Raw genomic sequence first — 18658 nt, forward strand, 5'->3', positions numbered from 1 at the left:
ACACCAGACAGAAAGGGTTCAACAACGACAACAACAAATTACCACCAAAGATATCTAGAGCAGGAGGAGCAGTGGTGGCGGCGGCGGAGGTGGTGGTGGTGGTGGTGGCAGCGGCGGCAGCAGTAGTGGCAGCGGCGGCAGCTGCAGCAGCAGGAGCAGGAGAAGGAGCAGTTGCGGGAACTGGAGGGGCTGTACTAGCTGTAGGGGTAACTACAGGAACGCTGGCTTCAGGTGGCTTCATTGCAAAGAGGTCCAGCTCAGGTGCAGCCTCTGCACTACCTTCAGACGGGGCAAAGGGGTCTTTAGGAAAGCAAAGTGGAGACACATACAGCGTCAGTAAGGAGGGAATAGGAGAAGGCATCAAAATGACGGGTATGACGCAGCTTGCGCACATACAGTATCTACACACTAGCTAGTGCTCAGGCTGCTTATGTTTGAGTACTACCTATTCGCAGGGGTCAGCATTAGGGATGTTTTTCTAAAAAAAAAAAAGAGCGTGTCCTAGGTCCCACAAGTTAAGAATCTGCAACAATTTGCAAAGTGCTGTGAGATTAGCCTACAGTCTAGATGAGAAGTTGCCGCTTCAATCCCTTATTTTAGTTCATTTGGTAGCTTTGAAAGTTCATTAAAACATGATGATATATTTGAAGTCAATGTTACAAAAGAGTACAATACAGCATTAGAGGGAAAAAAAAACATTAAGAGAGCATACTTGCACTGACAAAAATTGTCAATCTTGAGAAATTGTCAATTTTGATAAGTATGCACTTTATTGTCTTAATGTTTTAAGTGCTGGCATTATTTGTTCATTTATGATGAATGATAGTTTGTACTCAGAAGAAAAGAAAATTAGAAAAACATATGACCACATCTAACTACAAGGGTTTCACGTTAGGACAGAAAAATAAGACTGGCTCATGACTGTACACCCACCGTGTCCTGAGCATGCATCAAGCGCTGCTGCTACGGGGGTGGGGGTAGCCGGCGCCGGGGCCCCTTCGGACGCTGCAGGGGCCTCCCCAGGAGAAGCTGCAAAGGCATCTTGGGCGTGGGTTTTAAAACAACAGAAATTAAAGGAACACAAAGAGAAGAAAATATAGTAAAAGAACCAAGTTAAATTGTGAAGAAGGCCCCCTTATACAACACGAATATCTTCAAATGCATTTTTCTGGCCCATGCACTGCTGGCAATCATAAAACAGTTATTCTCTGGGCACCTTCATGTCAGTTAACATGCAAGGGGTAGTGCTGACACTGAGGCCTTTTAGGGTCCAGAGAGATTCTCATTGTATAAGGGCTCTGAGAAGCATGTTTTATGTATCATTAGAAATTAATGGATGTGAAAATTAAAATATAAAAGTAACTTTATTATTTAAGATATTAAACTTTCATGTCCAGGTAACACTTATTCACTGTTATTACAAAGTCTCTGACTAGTGGCTTCTAGCAGACACCAATGTCTTTAACGCAAATAACATTACACAGATGATGGCAATGTGAACAATTCCAGTTTTAAAATCTGTATAGTCTAATACGGACACAATTATACTGTTATCATGAAAGGTTTAGTACATATTCATGTTAAATCTTTACTACCCTTGAAAAGCATATTAAACTACTGTATAACTAAAGACTTTTTAAAAAAGAAATATAACAAAATTAGGACATGCCACTGTCTATTTCTACATAAGTTTACTGTTTTCAAATATTGTATTTTTTCTCGTCATTTGGAAAATGTGTTTTTCAACAGATTAAAAATCTAATTTCATGTTTTAAGACCACAAATGCATTATTATTTATAGAAGGAAGTTCATTAACATACAGGCAGGCCCAATTTATAAATACCTACTTTCTAAATGGCTAATATATACAAATGGTTCTAATACATTTCTACCAGCAAACCATGTTAATCACGGTAAAGTGTCCTGAAGCATAAATAGAACTTCCATTGTTTCAAAAGCAGTCCAGGAATCAAGCCATCCTAAGTATGATGGACTGCAGAAAAGAAACCCTGAGAAAGTTTAACCAACACCTACCCAGAACCTGTCACGTATTGCTAGACTTCCTCAAACCGAAATACCACCATTCACAAAATTTATTGGTACAGCCTACCATACTGGTCCTTGGCTATTAAAAACAATTTGTCAAGTATGTTTGGCACAGCGCCTGCCTGGCAAGCGCAAGGTTGTGAGTTCGATTCCCGGTACTGGAAAACAAAACAAAACAAAAACAAACAAAACAAAACAAAACAAAAATACAAATAGGACACTAGTTATTTATATCTTGCAGATAAGTTGATCTGATTGCTTCTCTCAGCTACACTGGGGGAATGATATATGCTGTGCACTGAAGTCAGCAGGAGAGGCCAAATAAACCCCAGAGAATAAGAACTCATCAAGAAATAGGGCAGGCTCCCTCCCCAGATATTAGAGGATGTCCTGGGACAGAAAAACCCTCAGAGACCAGCAGAAATACACAACAAAAGTAGAAGAGGAGGCTCAAGCACTGTGCATATTGGGCCATGATACTGTTTTCTTTCTTTTTAGACCTGTACCATCTGGAACTAAGGCCAATAATATCAGGAAGAATGGAAATTAATACATTTTTGGGTAATTATGAGTTTAATTCCTGAAATTATCTTGTGATACAAACTTTCCATTTTGTAAAGAAAAGAACCAAAGCGTACAGATTTTAAGTGTTTTCATCACAAAAAAGATTGAGGTAATACAAATGTTAACTGGTTTAATTTAGCTACTTCACACTCTATACAGATTTTAAAATACGTTGCACATGCCAAATATAGGTAATTTTTATGATGAAAAATCCATTGAAAAAGTCTGAGTGACTTGGGCCAGGTGATACCGCCAGCAAATGGCAGAGTGAGGATTTGGCCTGCACCTTTCTGCCTGAGATTTGCACACTCGGCCGCTATGCTGCACTGCTCTGCACCATGCTGCTCCCTAGTGAACTCTTCCTTCCCAGGATGATACAGACACCAGTGTTAGAGGTCAAGGAGAGGCTCATGAAATGACCCCTTTCCGTGATCAGTTACAGGTGAGACCTGTATGTTTGGCTGCTTCCTCAGGCAAGCGTGCTCCCCAGCCCCCAACAGCAACTATCTCTTTTCACTGCTGCTCCTGTTACTTACGACTGCATATAATGAACTTAGCTCATCTACTCTGACGACAACTATTCTGAAAGGTAGGAGCCCCGCTGTTCCCTGCCCCAGCTGTCTGAGTACTCGCAGCCCGGGAGAAGAGGGGTGAGCGAGCTTCCAGACGACCCCGCTCCAGTCACTGTCTGAGTGCAGTCGGAACAGGGACTGCGCGTGAGAAGTGCCCTGCTGCGCCCAGCCAGTGCCCAGAACTGTAAGAGGAAATAAAATTTTGATGCGGGTAAAACAAATACACACTGAAGCTTCTTTCAGTATCTACTCTTTCCTATGATCAGTGGCAACAGTATCTTTCTGGAACTGGAAACTGGCCTTTCCAAGCTACTCCTCTTTCCCTTGTTACTCATCTGCAGTTTGCTTCTACTTTTCTCCAATCTTTCTAACACTGCTCTTTTCAGGAAATGCACGCTGCTGCTGGTCTAAAATTATAGGCTAAGGCCAGGCCTTCAGCAGAAAGCTGAGCTGACTTGCAGTCTTTTATATTTTTATTTTCCCTGCTAGCATCGTGAAAGAATCTCCCACTAAAATTTTAATAATGGGGCTACCTTTCTCAGAGCTTCTAGAAGCTACTGTTTCTCCCCGCCTGAATTACTCTCCCATTTACTCCCGTACAGACACCACCTGTAGCTCCCATGCCCAGCAAAAGGTGGCGACTGCGCTCAGGAGCCCCAGAACTCACAGTTCCGGTCCCCAGACTCCCAGGTGTAAAGCTGCTTCAGGAAACTGGCTGCAGGCACTTCCATGTAAGTACTGGTTTTCAGGAAGGCTGACTGGCTAGTTTGTTAACCAACATGTCAAGCCTGTGAGCTGTGCTTCTGGTTTCCCCGCCACCTGATTTCCTGCTCGTACACCAGTATCCTCACAAAGGCTTCTTCACAAATTGACACACTCCATCGACAGGCTACCCTGGGAGCAGTGTCAAGGAACTTACACTAATGTGGCACTCTAGCACTTAGAAAATCCCTCGTTGCTAGAAACCAACATGCTATGCAGTTTGTGGCTGGCATGTACGAAAGCTGGGATGCTTTTAAGGATTTTAAGTGTTTTTTAAAAAATACAGAATGCTTCATGCGTTTGCGTGCACCCTTGTGCAGGGGTCATGTTAATTTTCATTGAATCATTCCAACTGTAGTATATGTGTTGCTGAGGACAGCACTGAGTTTTTCCTTTAGTGTTATCAATATCTATAAGTTTTACAAGTTTTCAAGCACAACACTACCTTATAATCCTGTTCTATATGAGCACAGAAAGCAGTCTTTTTCTTAAAAGTTCACCTTAAAGGAATTCCATTTTTTTCTTTTCTCATCTCTTCTCATCTTTCCTTTCTTCTTTCTTTCCTTCCTTCCCCCTTCCCTCCCTCTCGCTTTGTTTTATTTGATTTGATTTGGAGGGCCGGAGATTGAACCCAGGGCCTCAGGTATGCTAAGCAAGTGCTCTACCACTGAGCACCCCCTCTCTACCCAAGTAATGTATCTGAAAAGGCATTTTTAACGACTGAAAAGAACTACTTACATTGAAATGACTGAAACATTGAGGATGTCAACCTGGATACTTCTGTTAAAGGTAATGAATTACCTATTTTCCAAATTTGTAATTCACATACAATACTAAAAAACCAAAATTCTCATATTTCATATTCATGAAATCAAGCAGCAATTTTTCTGAAATTGAAATTCATTAATTTTATTTCCAAAGAAATCATATTAGCTGCCACAAACTTTATATAGAACCTCAAGATAGTATGTTTTAAGTTTGTATAAGCAAAATGCAATAATATACGTGTAATAAACTGCCCTTATTAATCTGGAGTTCTACCACTTGCCCATTTTAGAGACAAATCATATTTTAAAATGACCGTACAGAATGGCCAAAGAAATTTAAGATTAGGTTTTTATTTAAAGTCAAATCTCTAAGTGATTTCTTATAAATCAATAAAGGGCATGAAAGAAATTAGGAAAAAATCACTGAAAATCAAAGAGAATGACACATGCAGAAGCTTGAACATAAAGGGTAAAACTTTTACAGCTGTCGGAGGCCAAGAGACTCCTCACAGAACTGTGCAGATCGATACGGTAACTGTGAAGGTCTGCAGATGGACTCACCTACGCTCATTTTCCAGCCACAGGACTACAGAAGACAGTGATGAACTCGCAAGGGCAGCCCTTTCTTTGGTATTAAGTTACATGACTCTGTTGGTAGTCCTTGAAACTTGTATTTGAAGGTAAAAATAGCACTGTCATGAAAATATTTCCAAAGGTACAGATTTTTCTGCTTGACATATATAGTCAAAGCAGTAATAAGTAAAAAAATGAAAAAAGCATAATGACTCAGAACATTTCAAAGAAATATCTCGGGCTTTATTATTCTAGAGAATATGCTTGCTATGAGAGGAACAAGACAGAGCTAATTGATTTCTGAGAAGTAATCAAGCTCCTTAGAAGTGGACTGAAAATAAAAAAACTGAAACAGCAAAATACGTAGAAGCGTTTCAGGGCAAAATTGTTACCAGCATCTTCGTATTTTCCATTTCCCGTGAGTTTTTTTTAACCCGAGCCCGTGAGAAATTCCCTATATCCAACACCAGTCATAAGGGCACAGAGAAAAAGGGCAAAGAAATCACTATTACAAACTGAGGCTGAATCTTAAATTTTCTGTCTCAAAATATATAGGGACATAACTTTCAATTGTGAGTGGTTCTGAAAAATGAACTTTCAATTTTGGATGGTTCTGTTTAATAAAATACGGAGGGGTCTGCAATCCTCTCTCCTCTCTTTTTTTAAAAAAAAAAAAACAACAAAAAACCAGGCTTCTCCTCGAAGGAATGGCAATACAGCAAGGTGCCAGGAAATTCCTTTTGTGAAACAGTGATGACAATTTGTGTCTAGCTGATCGCTACCTGCCTTGGACAGCCTCACAGTGTGCAGCAGGATGGCATGGGCCAGCGCGTAAATGTACGTTCCCAGGGGAATGTATACGTCCTGCCAGAGCCTGCCAAATCTCTGTCTTTCCCCATGATTTGCTTCCTCCAATTTCTGTACTATATTCTCAGAATGCCCTGGAAAAGACGTTATATGGTAATGAAGAAACACAAGACTATAATGAGTCTAACACCACTTGGTGCATGCATTTTATATGTACACTTTTCCAGGCTTGCACACCAGCTCCGCTCAAACAGGACTGTATAAACTGGCTTTAGATGGCTGGTTATGTCTAGGCATATTATAGGATATTTTAATGGGCCATCATTTACATTTGCTTGGAAAGCAGATTTCTAGACAATCATTTCAAAGACTGACTTGTACCTGTTTTCAATCAGCATGTCAAGTGCTGTTTCAGATAATCTTTGAAAGCTCCAAAGTCGAAGTACAACGTTCCAAATTTTTATTTGGATGTAACAAACTTAAAAGTTGCGTGAGTGGGACCTCCAAATCTGAACTACTCTGAGATGTTTTGCCCTGAGTATTAAGAAATTATTTAGACCTGGATAGCCCTCTCATATTCTGTAAGTTGTCTCTGGGCTAGTTCTAATCTGTTTGAAAAGCCGAATTTGAATCTGACCGAGATGTATGCACCCCTTGCGGCACTGCTACATAGTGGGAAAGTGACGGGACAGGAGTTCTGGCAACAACACAAAGCCTGATGTGACAGCAACGGGCTTAAAGTACAACAACCTTAAAACAGCAACACTAAATGGAAGTTGAATTTAGCAAAGACAAACATATATGAATGAACACTGGAGACGTATTTAAGCACTCTGCCGTTCTACTGTATAATGTAAAAAGATTTAACTGTCATGTAATTTTAGTCATTCTGAAAGGAAAATTTAAAGAGCAGTGAAGTGACTAACTAACCTCCAAAGAGATCCACGTCAGCAGTGACAGCAGTCACAGTCGTGGTGGTGGAGGCAGAAGCTGAAGCAGTTGCAATTTCAGCAGCTGTAGTAGGAGGGGTAGGTTCTGGTGCAAATGGGTCTGTAATCTGGGCTTCCGAGGGAACAGAGGAAAGTGCAGCCAGAGAATCTGCATTTCACCAGAGAAGGAGAGCAAATGGGAGAGGAGGAAAAGAAAGGAGAAAGGATATACCAGCCTCCAGACAGTCCCAACAGGACAGTTATCCAGATGCACAGGTCTCTCGAAAGAGGAGTTCAAAAATGATACTGTACTCACCCTCTCCCAGAAGGTCTACGGACGTCCAACATGCGGCAGCATATGGAGGAACGAGAGCCAAAGCTGAGACCGTCCATCACACCAAAGCCAAGCAAGGCGACACACAGACCAAAGACATTTCAGCCTTACGTGTTTCTCCGGACTATTTACTATTTTGGAACTTTCAAGCTGGAAAGGACCTCAGGGATCCTCCACGCCTCTCAGTTTGCAGAGAGAATACTGAGGACAAGGGAGGTCAAGTGACTTACCTGACTTACCTAAACCACTGTGACAAACTCTGTATTTCCTACTAGTTTTACCATTTCATCTGTATTTTTTTCTGATTTTCTTATACTAAAAATGTCACTTCTAAAAATAAGGTAGCTGAACTTTGTTGATTCTCTTTATTTGATACATCATTTAAATCTAGAAAGCCAGAGAATAAGTGGTTTTTATCATAGCTTTAGAGCAGGTGATAGAGCATATCAAACATATTCAAAGAACTGAAGGCAAAGTAGAGTGTTAGAAAACAGAAGTTCTAAATTAAACTTTTCCTTCAAAACTTTCAGATTTTCAGATATTTTCAACATGATGTATAATTTTGATACTTACAAACATTATCCTGCAGGAAACAGCAATTATTTTTAGGATCAGTGTGAGCGACATTAGGGGGCTCTAAAACTTTTCAGCCTTTCTGAGGTCTGGTTGCCACTTAGAGGTTTGTATTTTCTTAGCTCAATAATGGAATCATAGTTAACCTTCTGAGTAAGACACCTAAGAGAGGTACTTTTTGAGTACAGGATGACTTCACGTTAAGTATTCAAGGTGTCCCGTGGCATTCTCCTGTGCTCAGTCGTGTAATGTGTGATATACCTCAGGACTCATTAGAATTTGTAAACAGCATAGAAAATCTGTTTTAATTATGAATTTATTTAACTTTATTTGAATTTACTAGGGAGCTAATTTCTAGGGTCTTAAAAACAATATGAGAACTCAGTAAACTAAAATTTATAGAAGAAATTTATAAAACAAATTTGATATTGAAAACAATCACGTTTATTTACTTATATGAAAATAGTCTCTGAGTCAACAAGGGCTTTAAAAAAATGTCATCACTGCTATTTGTTAGACATATATTTTAAAATTTAAAAACTAAAATACAACGTGTAATCCCAGTAAATATTTTCTGAACCACTCTGCAGATACATTAACATAACCAAGATTCACATATTTTATACAGAAGGAAAGGAAAATGTGTGTGTGTGTGTGCGTGCGCGCGCGCGCGTGCGCGTGTGTGTAGAAGGATAGCTGGGATAACTGTACTGCAGATGTCTAATGGTTTATTGAAAAGAACAGTGAGTGCCTAATTTTTTTTCTTTTTGACCAATTTTGCATGCTTATATATGGTAATCTGAGCAACTAATTTGAAGACAAAGATATGCATATAACAACCATTGCTGAATGCCTACCATCTTGTCTAGTGAAACTGTATTTTTTCTAATTTTTTTTTGTTTTTATTTTTTATTCTCTTTAATGGTTTGATCAATCTTGCATTCTTACATCTGGTAATCTGAGGAACTTCACTGAAAATAACAATTTGTAATATAACAACCATGCTAATTCCTATCATGTTGTTCTGAAACCCTGTATCATTTGTACTATTTTTGCTTTGTTTTATTTTTGTCTATGTTGTTGGTATTTTGCTATTGTTCTTTTTTTATTATTCTCTTTAAAATAAAAAAATTACTAATCAGTTATAGTATGCATAGTAGTTGATATTAGGAACAATTTTTAAATTTTGGACGGTATGCCTAATAAATAGCAGGCAAGGGGTAAAAACAAGTCCTGTGTTGACTTGAGGGCAGAGTATTTTCTACTGTTAGGTGGTCAGCTCCAAAATCCAGAGAAGTTTTTTCCATGATTCCTCAAATCGATAGTTCCTGGCTCAATGCAACTGTCATCTCACAGCCACACATTTAAAAAGTATTAATTAGACATCAAGGTGGATCATACAAAGTCAGCTAGACTCACTCTCCCTCTCCCCTCTCCCCTCTCCCTCTCTCTTTGTCCTCTCCTGGCCTCCAGGGCCTCTCCCCAGCCCTGCCTTCATCAATGCTCTTTCAAACTGCAATACAACCCAGGAGAGTGATGAGCCACGTAATGTAACAGCTTCCAGATCAGGTATTGTCTATGACAGTACATGGATAATTTCTTTCATATGTTTGGTAAGTGGCAAAGGAGAAGAAAATGTGTACAAGAAGGAGCAGTCAAATATAAAAGCATATTTTAAACGGAAGTATAAAAGATTAAAATATTAGGCCCTTGGTTTTGACTGGTATTTTTATTTAGATAAAGCATGATGACTCTGCTACAGTGACATGACAGAAGATGGTTAGTACATTTCCTCTGTAACATCTTAAGAAAATACACAGTGACTAAGCATATGAATAGACAATTGATATCATACTTTTTCCATTTCTGAAACCATAAAATGTAGTCTTCCAAATCTGAAGTTTTCTAGATGAAATATAATTAATGTTACTGATTCTTGGTATTAGCCAAATTTTTGTCTAATACAAAAGGAAGTCCCTATCTTAGGATGATAGGCTCAGTTGCTACATAAAATTATAATCTCCATTTTATAAAGGATTAAACTAAACACAGACTATACCAGAATTCATTTATAAGTGGTACATCTTCTGAAATATTTTCTACCAGAGAAATTGCTAGAAAATGTTTATTATAACCTAGAAAAAAATTACAATTATTTTAATAGATACAGCTAGATTTTTTTAAGGTTACTATGAAGATCAAATTTGTAAATGTATTAAAATACCCATTGAGGTCATGAGTTCAATTCCCAGTGCCAAAAAAAAAAAAAAAATTTACCCTATCTGGGACATATCTAGGGCTTGATAATGATAGCTAATTATAGTAATAGCTAATATTTAAATCAAGTTAAAGTTTCCATTTAAGAGTGTGAATTGCAATGTTCATGTAAGTCTCCCAGTGTGTGTGAGAGGATATTTGTCTATACTAATCCATATGCATGTACAGGAACACAGCTTATCGCTATGTACGCAGATCTTAGGGAGGCAAGAATATGAGCCATAAAAGTGCTTGTACTGTAGCTCACAACCCACACAGAAAATATGAGAGTCAAATGATGATATAATATCAATTAGATTTCAAATGAATATTAGTAATCAATTTCAATTCTAATAAAACCCTAGCAGCAATCCAATGTTTCTCGAACAGTAGAAATTTTACTTCAAACATTTATAAAATGAAATTGTTTCCCACTTCTAAAAACAAACATGCAATAAACACACGTATTTGTGCTCCGGGACCATACACTTGTTATGAAGAAAGTAAAACACTCTTCATATGATGGAGACAAACGGAGAGATTTAGAAAATGCTCTGCAATCTTTTAGACAAATGTCCATACAAATGTCAAATCTCATAGGCATCCTCTCAATTTTCCTTAGAAATTAGAGAATTTATTCATTAGTGTTTCTCCCTAAGCTTTTCTAGCGCTATGAAATGCTGCAGTGTCACACTTCTGCTGAGACAGAAACGCTGTGTGATGGTTAAGCGGTGACGGAGGCCAAGGCCTCTGGCGGCCTTCGTATCATTTGTGAAAACGAGCTCCCTCTCGTGGGGAAGGCTAAAATAATATTTTATTTGGCTACTCTTGCAATGAACATAGATTATTAGCAAAGTGAAATAATAAAACTTTAAAAGATAAAGCCCAGAATGAAAACATGAGCATAAAAATGTTCTTATAAAATCTCAGCAATGCTTTTCTGTTACCAACTGCAATTTAGTAACAATAAATTTTATTTTAAAAAATACCTTTATTTTAAAATAATAACTTTATTTTAAAAGAACTTTATTTTAAAAATGAATAGTTGTAGATCTACTAGTTGAATATTTAAATGAAGGAGGAGATTTAAATACTTAAAATGAAAATAGACCAAAACTTAAAATGTTCATATTTATAGTAAGCAACTTTATTTCTGAACTGGTTATCTTTCTGTTATTTTTCTGATTAAAAATCTTAGAAATAAGGTCAAGGGACTACAGGGTGTACTTTTGATGACATACTGTTTAATAAACCCACCCTTCATTTGACCCTGTGACAAACTGTTAATCAAGGACCTTGATTCTGAAATGATATACATATTAAGTAACAGGTACTCCTGGCTAGTGATGGTCATCATTTCTGCTTTTGAGAAAAGATAACCACAAGGTCATGACTGTGGCATGTGAACAGTTCTGTATCTAACTGCTATTGTGTAGATCTAGAATGTCCCCCGGTAGCCTGATGTTCAGAGACTGCACTCTGGCAGGTGACAGGATCATGGGACACCACAGCTGAACGTGCTGTGAAGAAACAGGCCTGGACAGCAAAGGCAGGCGAGGTGGTCCCCGGGGGGAATGACCAGGAAGGGCGCATCTCTGTCCCTGGTTCCCTAGCTCTCTGCTTCCTAGCTGCTGGGGGTTGGACCATTTTCCTCCACCATGCCGGCATGGACTGAACCCTCTAAAAACTGTAAGCCAAAGTGAACTCGCCTCCTTTAAACTGTGGGTGCCAGGCACTTTGCCTCAGGAAGGAGAAACTGACTGAGACACTAAGCTAGCTGTCATCTCAACATTTCTTTTCAAATGCCTATAAATACTCAGCTCCTTCAAATGCTCTTTGAACCGGCTCTATCAGGTTTCCTCTTACTGAGTTCCTAAATCTTTTATCAGTGTTGCTTCTACAGTTATACGAAGGGTGGTCAAAATATACAGTGGATCTTTAAATTTTAAGAAACCTATTACAGTTAAAAGACACACTGTCAAGAATATGGGATAAGTGTGTTCTAAGCGAGGTGGAGTATTTTGAAGGAGAGTAACAGCAATGTGTCTCTCACTGTAATACATTTTTTATTTAAAAATTTATCATAGTGTGTCATGTTTTAAACTTTTGGTAAACTTTACTGATAGTTTGATGCAATAGAGTATTAAAAATAACTGCAACTTTGAGAATTATGCATAAATTATCTTCATTTTTATTTTTCAATGTTTTTAATCAAATATTTTTAAAAGTTTAACTTTTCTGAGATCCATGAATTATACAGGAATCAAGTGCTAAAATGTGATTCCTCTCAACCAGTGTAGTTATTATCTGACACAAACTGTAATAGATTTCAACAGCATGAAGTCAAATACAATGTACATGGAAGAGTTAGACTGGCCTGTCAGCTTGACTGGCTTCAGAGTAGAGAAGCACATTTCTTTGTGTCCCTGGTGGGTCCCAGAGGCTTGACCTTGGTACTATGTCTGACACACGGACAGACCCTGCCTCTCTGGCACTTTCTTTCTTTTCTGCTTCCTGGCTGCCATGGGTCGAAGGGTTTGCCTTTGACAGGCGCTTCTGCCATGGGGTCAGCTGACCATGGACTGACTCCTCTAAAACCACGAGCAAAAATAAAGCCTTTCTCCTTTATGCTGTGTGTGGGTGTGTGGGCCCAGCTATGAAAAGCTGACTAACAATGAGTAAATAAAAAAGATGTGATATTGTTATACAATGGAGTATTACTCAGCTATAAGGAAGCATAAACTCGAGGCTTCTGTAGGTAAATGGATACAACTAGAGAACATACTCGTAAGTGAAATAAATCAGATGCACATGTGCAAACATTGTATTATTTCCCTAGTGTAAGAAATGGAAAGAGTAGATAAGATCCAAAATGTACAATAGATATTGTGAAAGGGAAAGAAACTTCTGAAAAGAAAGAACAACTGGGATGGTGAAAAGGAGAAAAGAAGGAAGGGAAAAGAATATATATACATACATATATACATATATATACACACACACACACACACACACGATAGCTAAGATAATTGTACTACTAATTTCTATTAGTTCACTGAAGGAACAGTTAAGTGCTTATATCGTTTGATCAATTTTGCATACCTATATCTTGTAACCTGAGCAACTACTTTAAAGATAACAATATGCAATATAATAACCACTGTTAATTTCCTATTATCTTGCTTTGAAATTGTGTGTTACTGTTTTTATTGTTTTTTTTCTCTCCTTAAAATAAAAAAAAAAAGAATCAATAAAAGCAATTGAGGCCTAAAGGAATCCAGCAACTATACGTAGCCAAATCAATTTAGAAATACTGCCTTGAGGAAATTCATAGACTCACGGGAATACTTAATCCTCTAAAGACTGAATTTCTAGACAGCACTAAATAAAAATAATGAGAATTTTAGACTGGCAAAGAAAAATGCATCCTTCCGGCCAGCTTTTAAAACAAAAACTGTATGAGTACTTGAACATGTAACGTGCATTATGGGTACTTTCTCTGGCTCTTTCTTAACATTTCAATCCGTAGAAGCCATTCTTAGCATTTTGCCTCCAAACTCCTGACACCACTGTGTACAAGCAGAGGACAACTACAGCGGTTAGAGCTGAATACAAACAAGCACGTCACAGAGAAGCGGCCAGGTTAGTTCCACTCACCTCCCCACGCAGTGGCTCCTCCAGCGGACGGCGGGGGTGCTGGCGCTGCAGCTGCCGCCGCCTCTCCCGAAAAGTCTGGCTGGAGGTCCAGGAGATCGCTCGATGGTTTAGACGCACTGACAGGAGAATAAAACTTTGAAATCAGACTTTAAAATTTTATAATGTAAAGTTGTTTTATTTTTATTTATTTATCTCTTTTTTCCGGTACCAGGAATTGAACTCACGACCTTGTGCTTGCCAGGCAGGCGCTGTGCCGCTGAGCTAAATCCCCAGCCCCTGTAAAGTTGCTTTAAATCAAAGATGTGTGTTAAAAAAATGGGATACTTTAAATCCAACAAAAAAATTCCAGTATTATCTCACATTCATACTAAAAAAAAAAATTTCAATAAGTATAGCATTAACAGCATATATTGAGGGTCAGAAAACTACTTTCTAAAGGAACAGATGGCACGTATTTTAGACTGTGAGGCACAGGTGACACCTATCCTGACTCAGCTGCACCCTCGTGGCATGAAATAAGACACAGCCAATAAGAAACAAACCAACATGCTTTTTTTTCAATAAAACTCCGTTTACCAAAGCAGACAGTGGGCTGGATTTGACCTGTGGGTAGCATTCAATAGGCCAACACAGATCATGACCTTGAGGCTATCTTTTCTCTACTCCCTAAAATTTTTATATAGAAAACATTGAGGTCTTGGAAAGAACTGATAAACTAAAGGAAACTAATGAGAATAATTACTAATTTACATTTTGCTAAATTAGACTATATCAAGTTTTGCTGTATGAAGACTCACCTAAAATTACTTTTTATGTTTATTCTTAGCTTTTCAAAGCTTCTTTACCTGCAAATTTCAAGTGAAGCCTAAGCTTTGCTGTTCAAAATATGGGCTCTAAATAGTAGTATTCTTGGATCTGGTCAGAAATGCAAAAACCTCGGGCTGTTTCTAATGTATCAGAATCCTCATTTTAACAAGAGCCTCTCATGAGTCACAGGCACACTCAAATTTGAGGAGCGCTGGTTTGAAGAGCACCAGGCCAAGCACCAAGCCATCAGGGTGCCATATCCCCAACCATCTTCACAAACAACAGTTCCATCTTCGCCTTTTTAAAAAATTTTAACGTATTAGGTTTCCAAGTAATAGTTTTTCATGAAAGGGTTCTGCTGTTTTCACAGAATGTTTCAAACCCCTGAAAACACTGCTTAGTTTTGCTGTTCATGTCTTAAAAACAAGTGAACTAAGTAAGAGAAGAAAAACACATTTGTTAGTAGAAGCATCATCAGGGGTTCAGGGTAGAGCTCTGAGTCAGAGCACTGTTATGGCACTTGCCTAGCACACACGAAGCCCTGGGTTTGATTCCAAGGACTGAAAAAACAAAAAACAAAAAAAGCTTTTAAAAAGCAGTTTATCTTAGTACAGAAAGGACTTGGTTTTATTAAGGTTGTTATTCTAAAAAGCAGAACGAAGCAAGTGGAGAAAGTAAAGTACACAATTAACACGCACATAACCCCTGAATTTATTGCTTTCTTCAAAATTCAACTCTCCAAATACAGGGCATTCATAACAGAGTCACAGATACTACAAAATGAGACTAAAATTCTATCAAGGCAAAAAATCCAGAATTGACCCAAAATTACTATGTGAAGAGTCCATATGGGTTAGCAACTCATTTTAGGCAGCTCTGAGGTTTCACAGAAAGCGTGATCCTTCCATCTTTCTCATTACGGCTCTCACACACAGGTCCTATAAAAGCCAGCTAGGAACACCCCAAAGGCCTCTTCCTCCCTCCAGTTTGATTCCCTGTGTGCACCAACTAACTGGCCTACAGTTACGGGTTTGTTGCTGCTTTCAAAGTGCTTGAAATACCTTTTACCTTTCTTACAAAACGCAACTAATTCTAATAGATATTTTCCATATTAACCAATTTTAAAAGAACCTGAAATATGTACACTATTTTTCCACAAATGTGTGAGCAACTAAATGATTTCTATAGCGTTAATCCAATGATTTAAGGGATACAGGCCTAAGTAACTGTTAAGAGTGTAAAAGAACTTAATTGGTAGCGAAAATAAGCCAAATCATCACATTACTAAGCTTACCTTTTCTTTGGTGAAATCATTTGGGTACAGTACATGAAAATCTAATCAAAGTATTAATAAAGAGTTCAGTACATACTCACTAACTCACCTGACTGGGACGGCCGCAGATGCAGTTGCAAATAAGTCAACTGGCGGGGACGTGTCGATAGTTTTCGCTGGTGTAGAATTAGGGGACGTCACGGTTGTAGCTGGAGAAGACTGAAAGTAAAGATGCACATCACACTACAGTCAAATACGCATCTAGGACGTAGAGCAAAAGGACTTCTGCTTTGTAGACCCGTAACTTTCCCAGGTATCTTTCCGTAATTCCTCATGGGCAAAAAACCCACAACAACAGTAACAGCAGCAACAAAAAACTCGAAATTGAGAAGTGTAACAAAATAGTCACTACTGGACAAAACAGGCCTGAAAATTTAAAGTTTAACTTAACTTACACGAAATTTTTGTATTTGTCCTAACATCGCAGTGACCCCTATTCATATATTTAAAATCACAGTGAAATATATATCTTGAAAATAAAATTACTGGGAAAGATTGTACTAGCTGCCAAAAATTCAAATATTATCAGTTGTAGTAACTGCTCTAAGACCAATGTCGCTCTCTTTCCATTGCACCCTACATAGACCCTACGTGGAGGAGCAAAAGAACTTTTGCTTAGGCTCAGATGACTTCACACCTGGACATTTAACTCAACAAACAATGCACAGCTGGCAGAGAATAACTCATAAGCAAATTCAGTCAATGACAGCATGAGGATATTGGGACTATATCCTACCAGTAATATGAAATATATAAAAAATTTAAAAAGTGAAATACTGGTTTTTATTTATTTATTTATTTATTATTATTATTATTATTTTGTCTTTTTGAGACAGGGTCTTGCTATGCAGTTCAGGCTGGCCTTGAGCTCACGTTGCAGCCCAGGCTGGTCTCAAACTCACAATGATCCTCCTGCCTCAGTCTCCCGAGTGCTGGCATTATGGGCACGAGCCACCATGCCCGGTTTAAACCTTGTTTTTGAAATGAGAGGAGTTTACAGTCAACTAATACACTGAAGAATAAAATTTTTTGTGGAGAAACTATCCTGATTGTATTTTATGCAGTATAGTTCATTTTCCATAGAACCACAAGAGAAAGATTAATTGACTATTTCAAAATCATCTATTGATTCTTAGCTTTGTAAGTAGAAATGAGATGTAACAGCAAGTAAGTACATGAAGACCAAGATGAATCAAACACTATCAGTTACTGCCAAAATTGGGCATCTAGTTTCAAATAGACCAAATTTTAAGGAAAATTTAAAAAGAATAAGAAAAAGAACGGACAAGATAAATTTAAAAGAAATTGTTAAATAAAATAGTTTTTGTTTAATATCCATCAAAGAACAGAAGCATTCAAAAAGTAAAAATTCAATAGACGTTCTTCAAAAGACACAAACACATATGCAGTATAGATATTGCTGCTCTGAAAATTTAAACTTAAACCTTTCTATTCAATGAAAGTTGAACATTTCCAAATGGAATATAAAAGCCCATCAAGAGAACAGAAAAAAACTCGCTGAAGTAAACTGTATTTTGCCCATTGTGTACGCTGACAACTCTTTCATAAAGTATTTTTCTTTTTAAGCAATGCTTGTAAATAAGCTTAGAAAAAACAATGTTTATGAGACACGGAGAACTTGATGACTGCAAAGAAATACTATCAGTACGAATGCACAAATAACAGAGGTCCATTAAAAGTGTCTTGCAGCAGTAATCTGAGGGGATATGAGAGCTAGAACAACAGAACCCAAGTAATCCTATTATTACAAAAAGACAACATGAGCAAAATTTTATTTGGCCAGAATGTGGAAAAAGATCACCCTAAGGACATCACAGTTTCACATCCTACTCTTAGAAGTCATATGCTGGAATTTTTTACATAGACACTGACTTTGTAACAGAGCTCAGCAAGCTTTTTACTTGTGTAAGTCCTAAGGGAATTGTAGGCAGCCAGACACCGGCACAACGCATGGGGTCAGAATCACCAGCACAATCAAAACAATAGCCTTGAATGCCTGTAACAGCAATCACAAAATGCAAGTCTGCCAGAGGGAAGAGCGTATCATCACATTTTTGCTTCAAAAATACAATGGCAAATGTGAACTATAGAACTATGGAAGTTAATGTTCATTGCTGGTAACAGTAATCCTATCCTTCAACATACTGAAAAAGAGATGGGGAGGTGAAGGAGCTTTTGAAAGTATTGTAGTTACCGTCTAAAAGGCATGCTTGTGGACAGATACCTAATTACAAGTTTCCTCTATTATTAAAACACACATAAAATCATCTGCTTTACTCATAGGGCTGTGATTTGGAATGTGTGAAAAGCCTTCGTAACTAGTAAAACATTACACTGAAACATTTGTTTTCACTTGTAACATACCTACATGAAAATCTCTCCCACTTTAAAAACACTTGTCCCAATATAGGACTAAATGACATGCACTATATTACAGTGAGATGAGAATTTAATATAAAGGATATGTATGTAAAATACATACAGTGAAGACAAACACATATCATAAGCATGACTAAAATAATAATAATGATAATAAAAATAATAATGAAAATGGGGAACGGGGCTATCCTATTTCATAAATGGATGTATGTTTATTATTATGTGTTTCCTACAACAACCATTGAGAATAGTTAATGATTTTTCAATAGGTCACTCA

The 18658-nt window shown here is 37.8% G+C and overlaps 1 protein-coding gene across 8 annotated transcripts in view; it reads right to left on the bottom strand.

The window, feature by feature from the left end:
* The window catches only part of Snap91 (synaptosomal-associated protein, 91kDa), a 125559-nt gene that overhangs the window by 30579 nt on the left and 76322 nt on the right, over positions 1 to 18658 (bottom strand). For 4 of the 8 annotated variants that reach the window (XM_013510916.1, XM_013510912.1, XM_005377691.2 and 1 more), the window contains 6 exons: positions 16031 to 16140; positions 13842 to 13957; positions 7338 to 7352; positions 7023 to 7190; positions 934 to 1041; positions 43 to 300 (listed from right to left, as the gene is read on the bottom strand). In XM_013510916.1, coding sequence (XP_013366370.1) covers positions 43 to 300; positions 934 to 1041; positions 7023 to 7190; positions 7338 to 7352; positions 13842 to 13957; positions 16031 to 16140 — 775 coding nt within the window. The remainder of the gene's footprint in view (positions 1 to 42; positions 301 to 933; positions 1042 to 7022; positions 7191 to 7337; positions 7353 to 13841; positions 13958 to 16030; positions 16141 to 18658) is intronic. The other 4 variants (XM_013510915.1, XM_013510914.1, XM_013510917.1 and 1 more) reach the window with 3 other exon arrangements.

This window comes from Chinchilla lanigera, unplaced genomic scaffold (genome assembly GCF_000276665.1).
Source record: "Chinchilla lanigera isolate Chin_1 unplaced genomic scaffold, ChiLan1.0 scaffold00010, whole genome shotgun sequence".
NCBI classification, from domain to species: domain Eukaryota; kingdom Metazoa; phylum Chordata; class Mammalia; order Rodentia; family Chinchillidae; genus Chinchilla; species Chinchilla lanigera.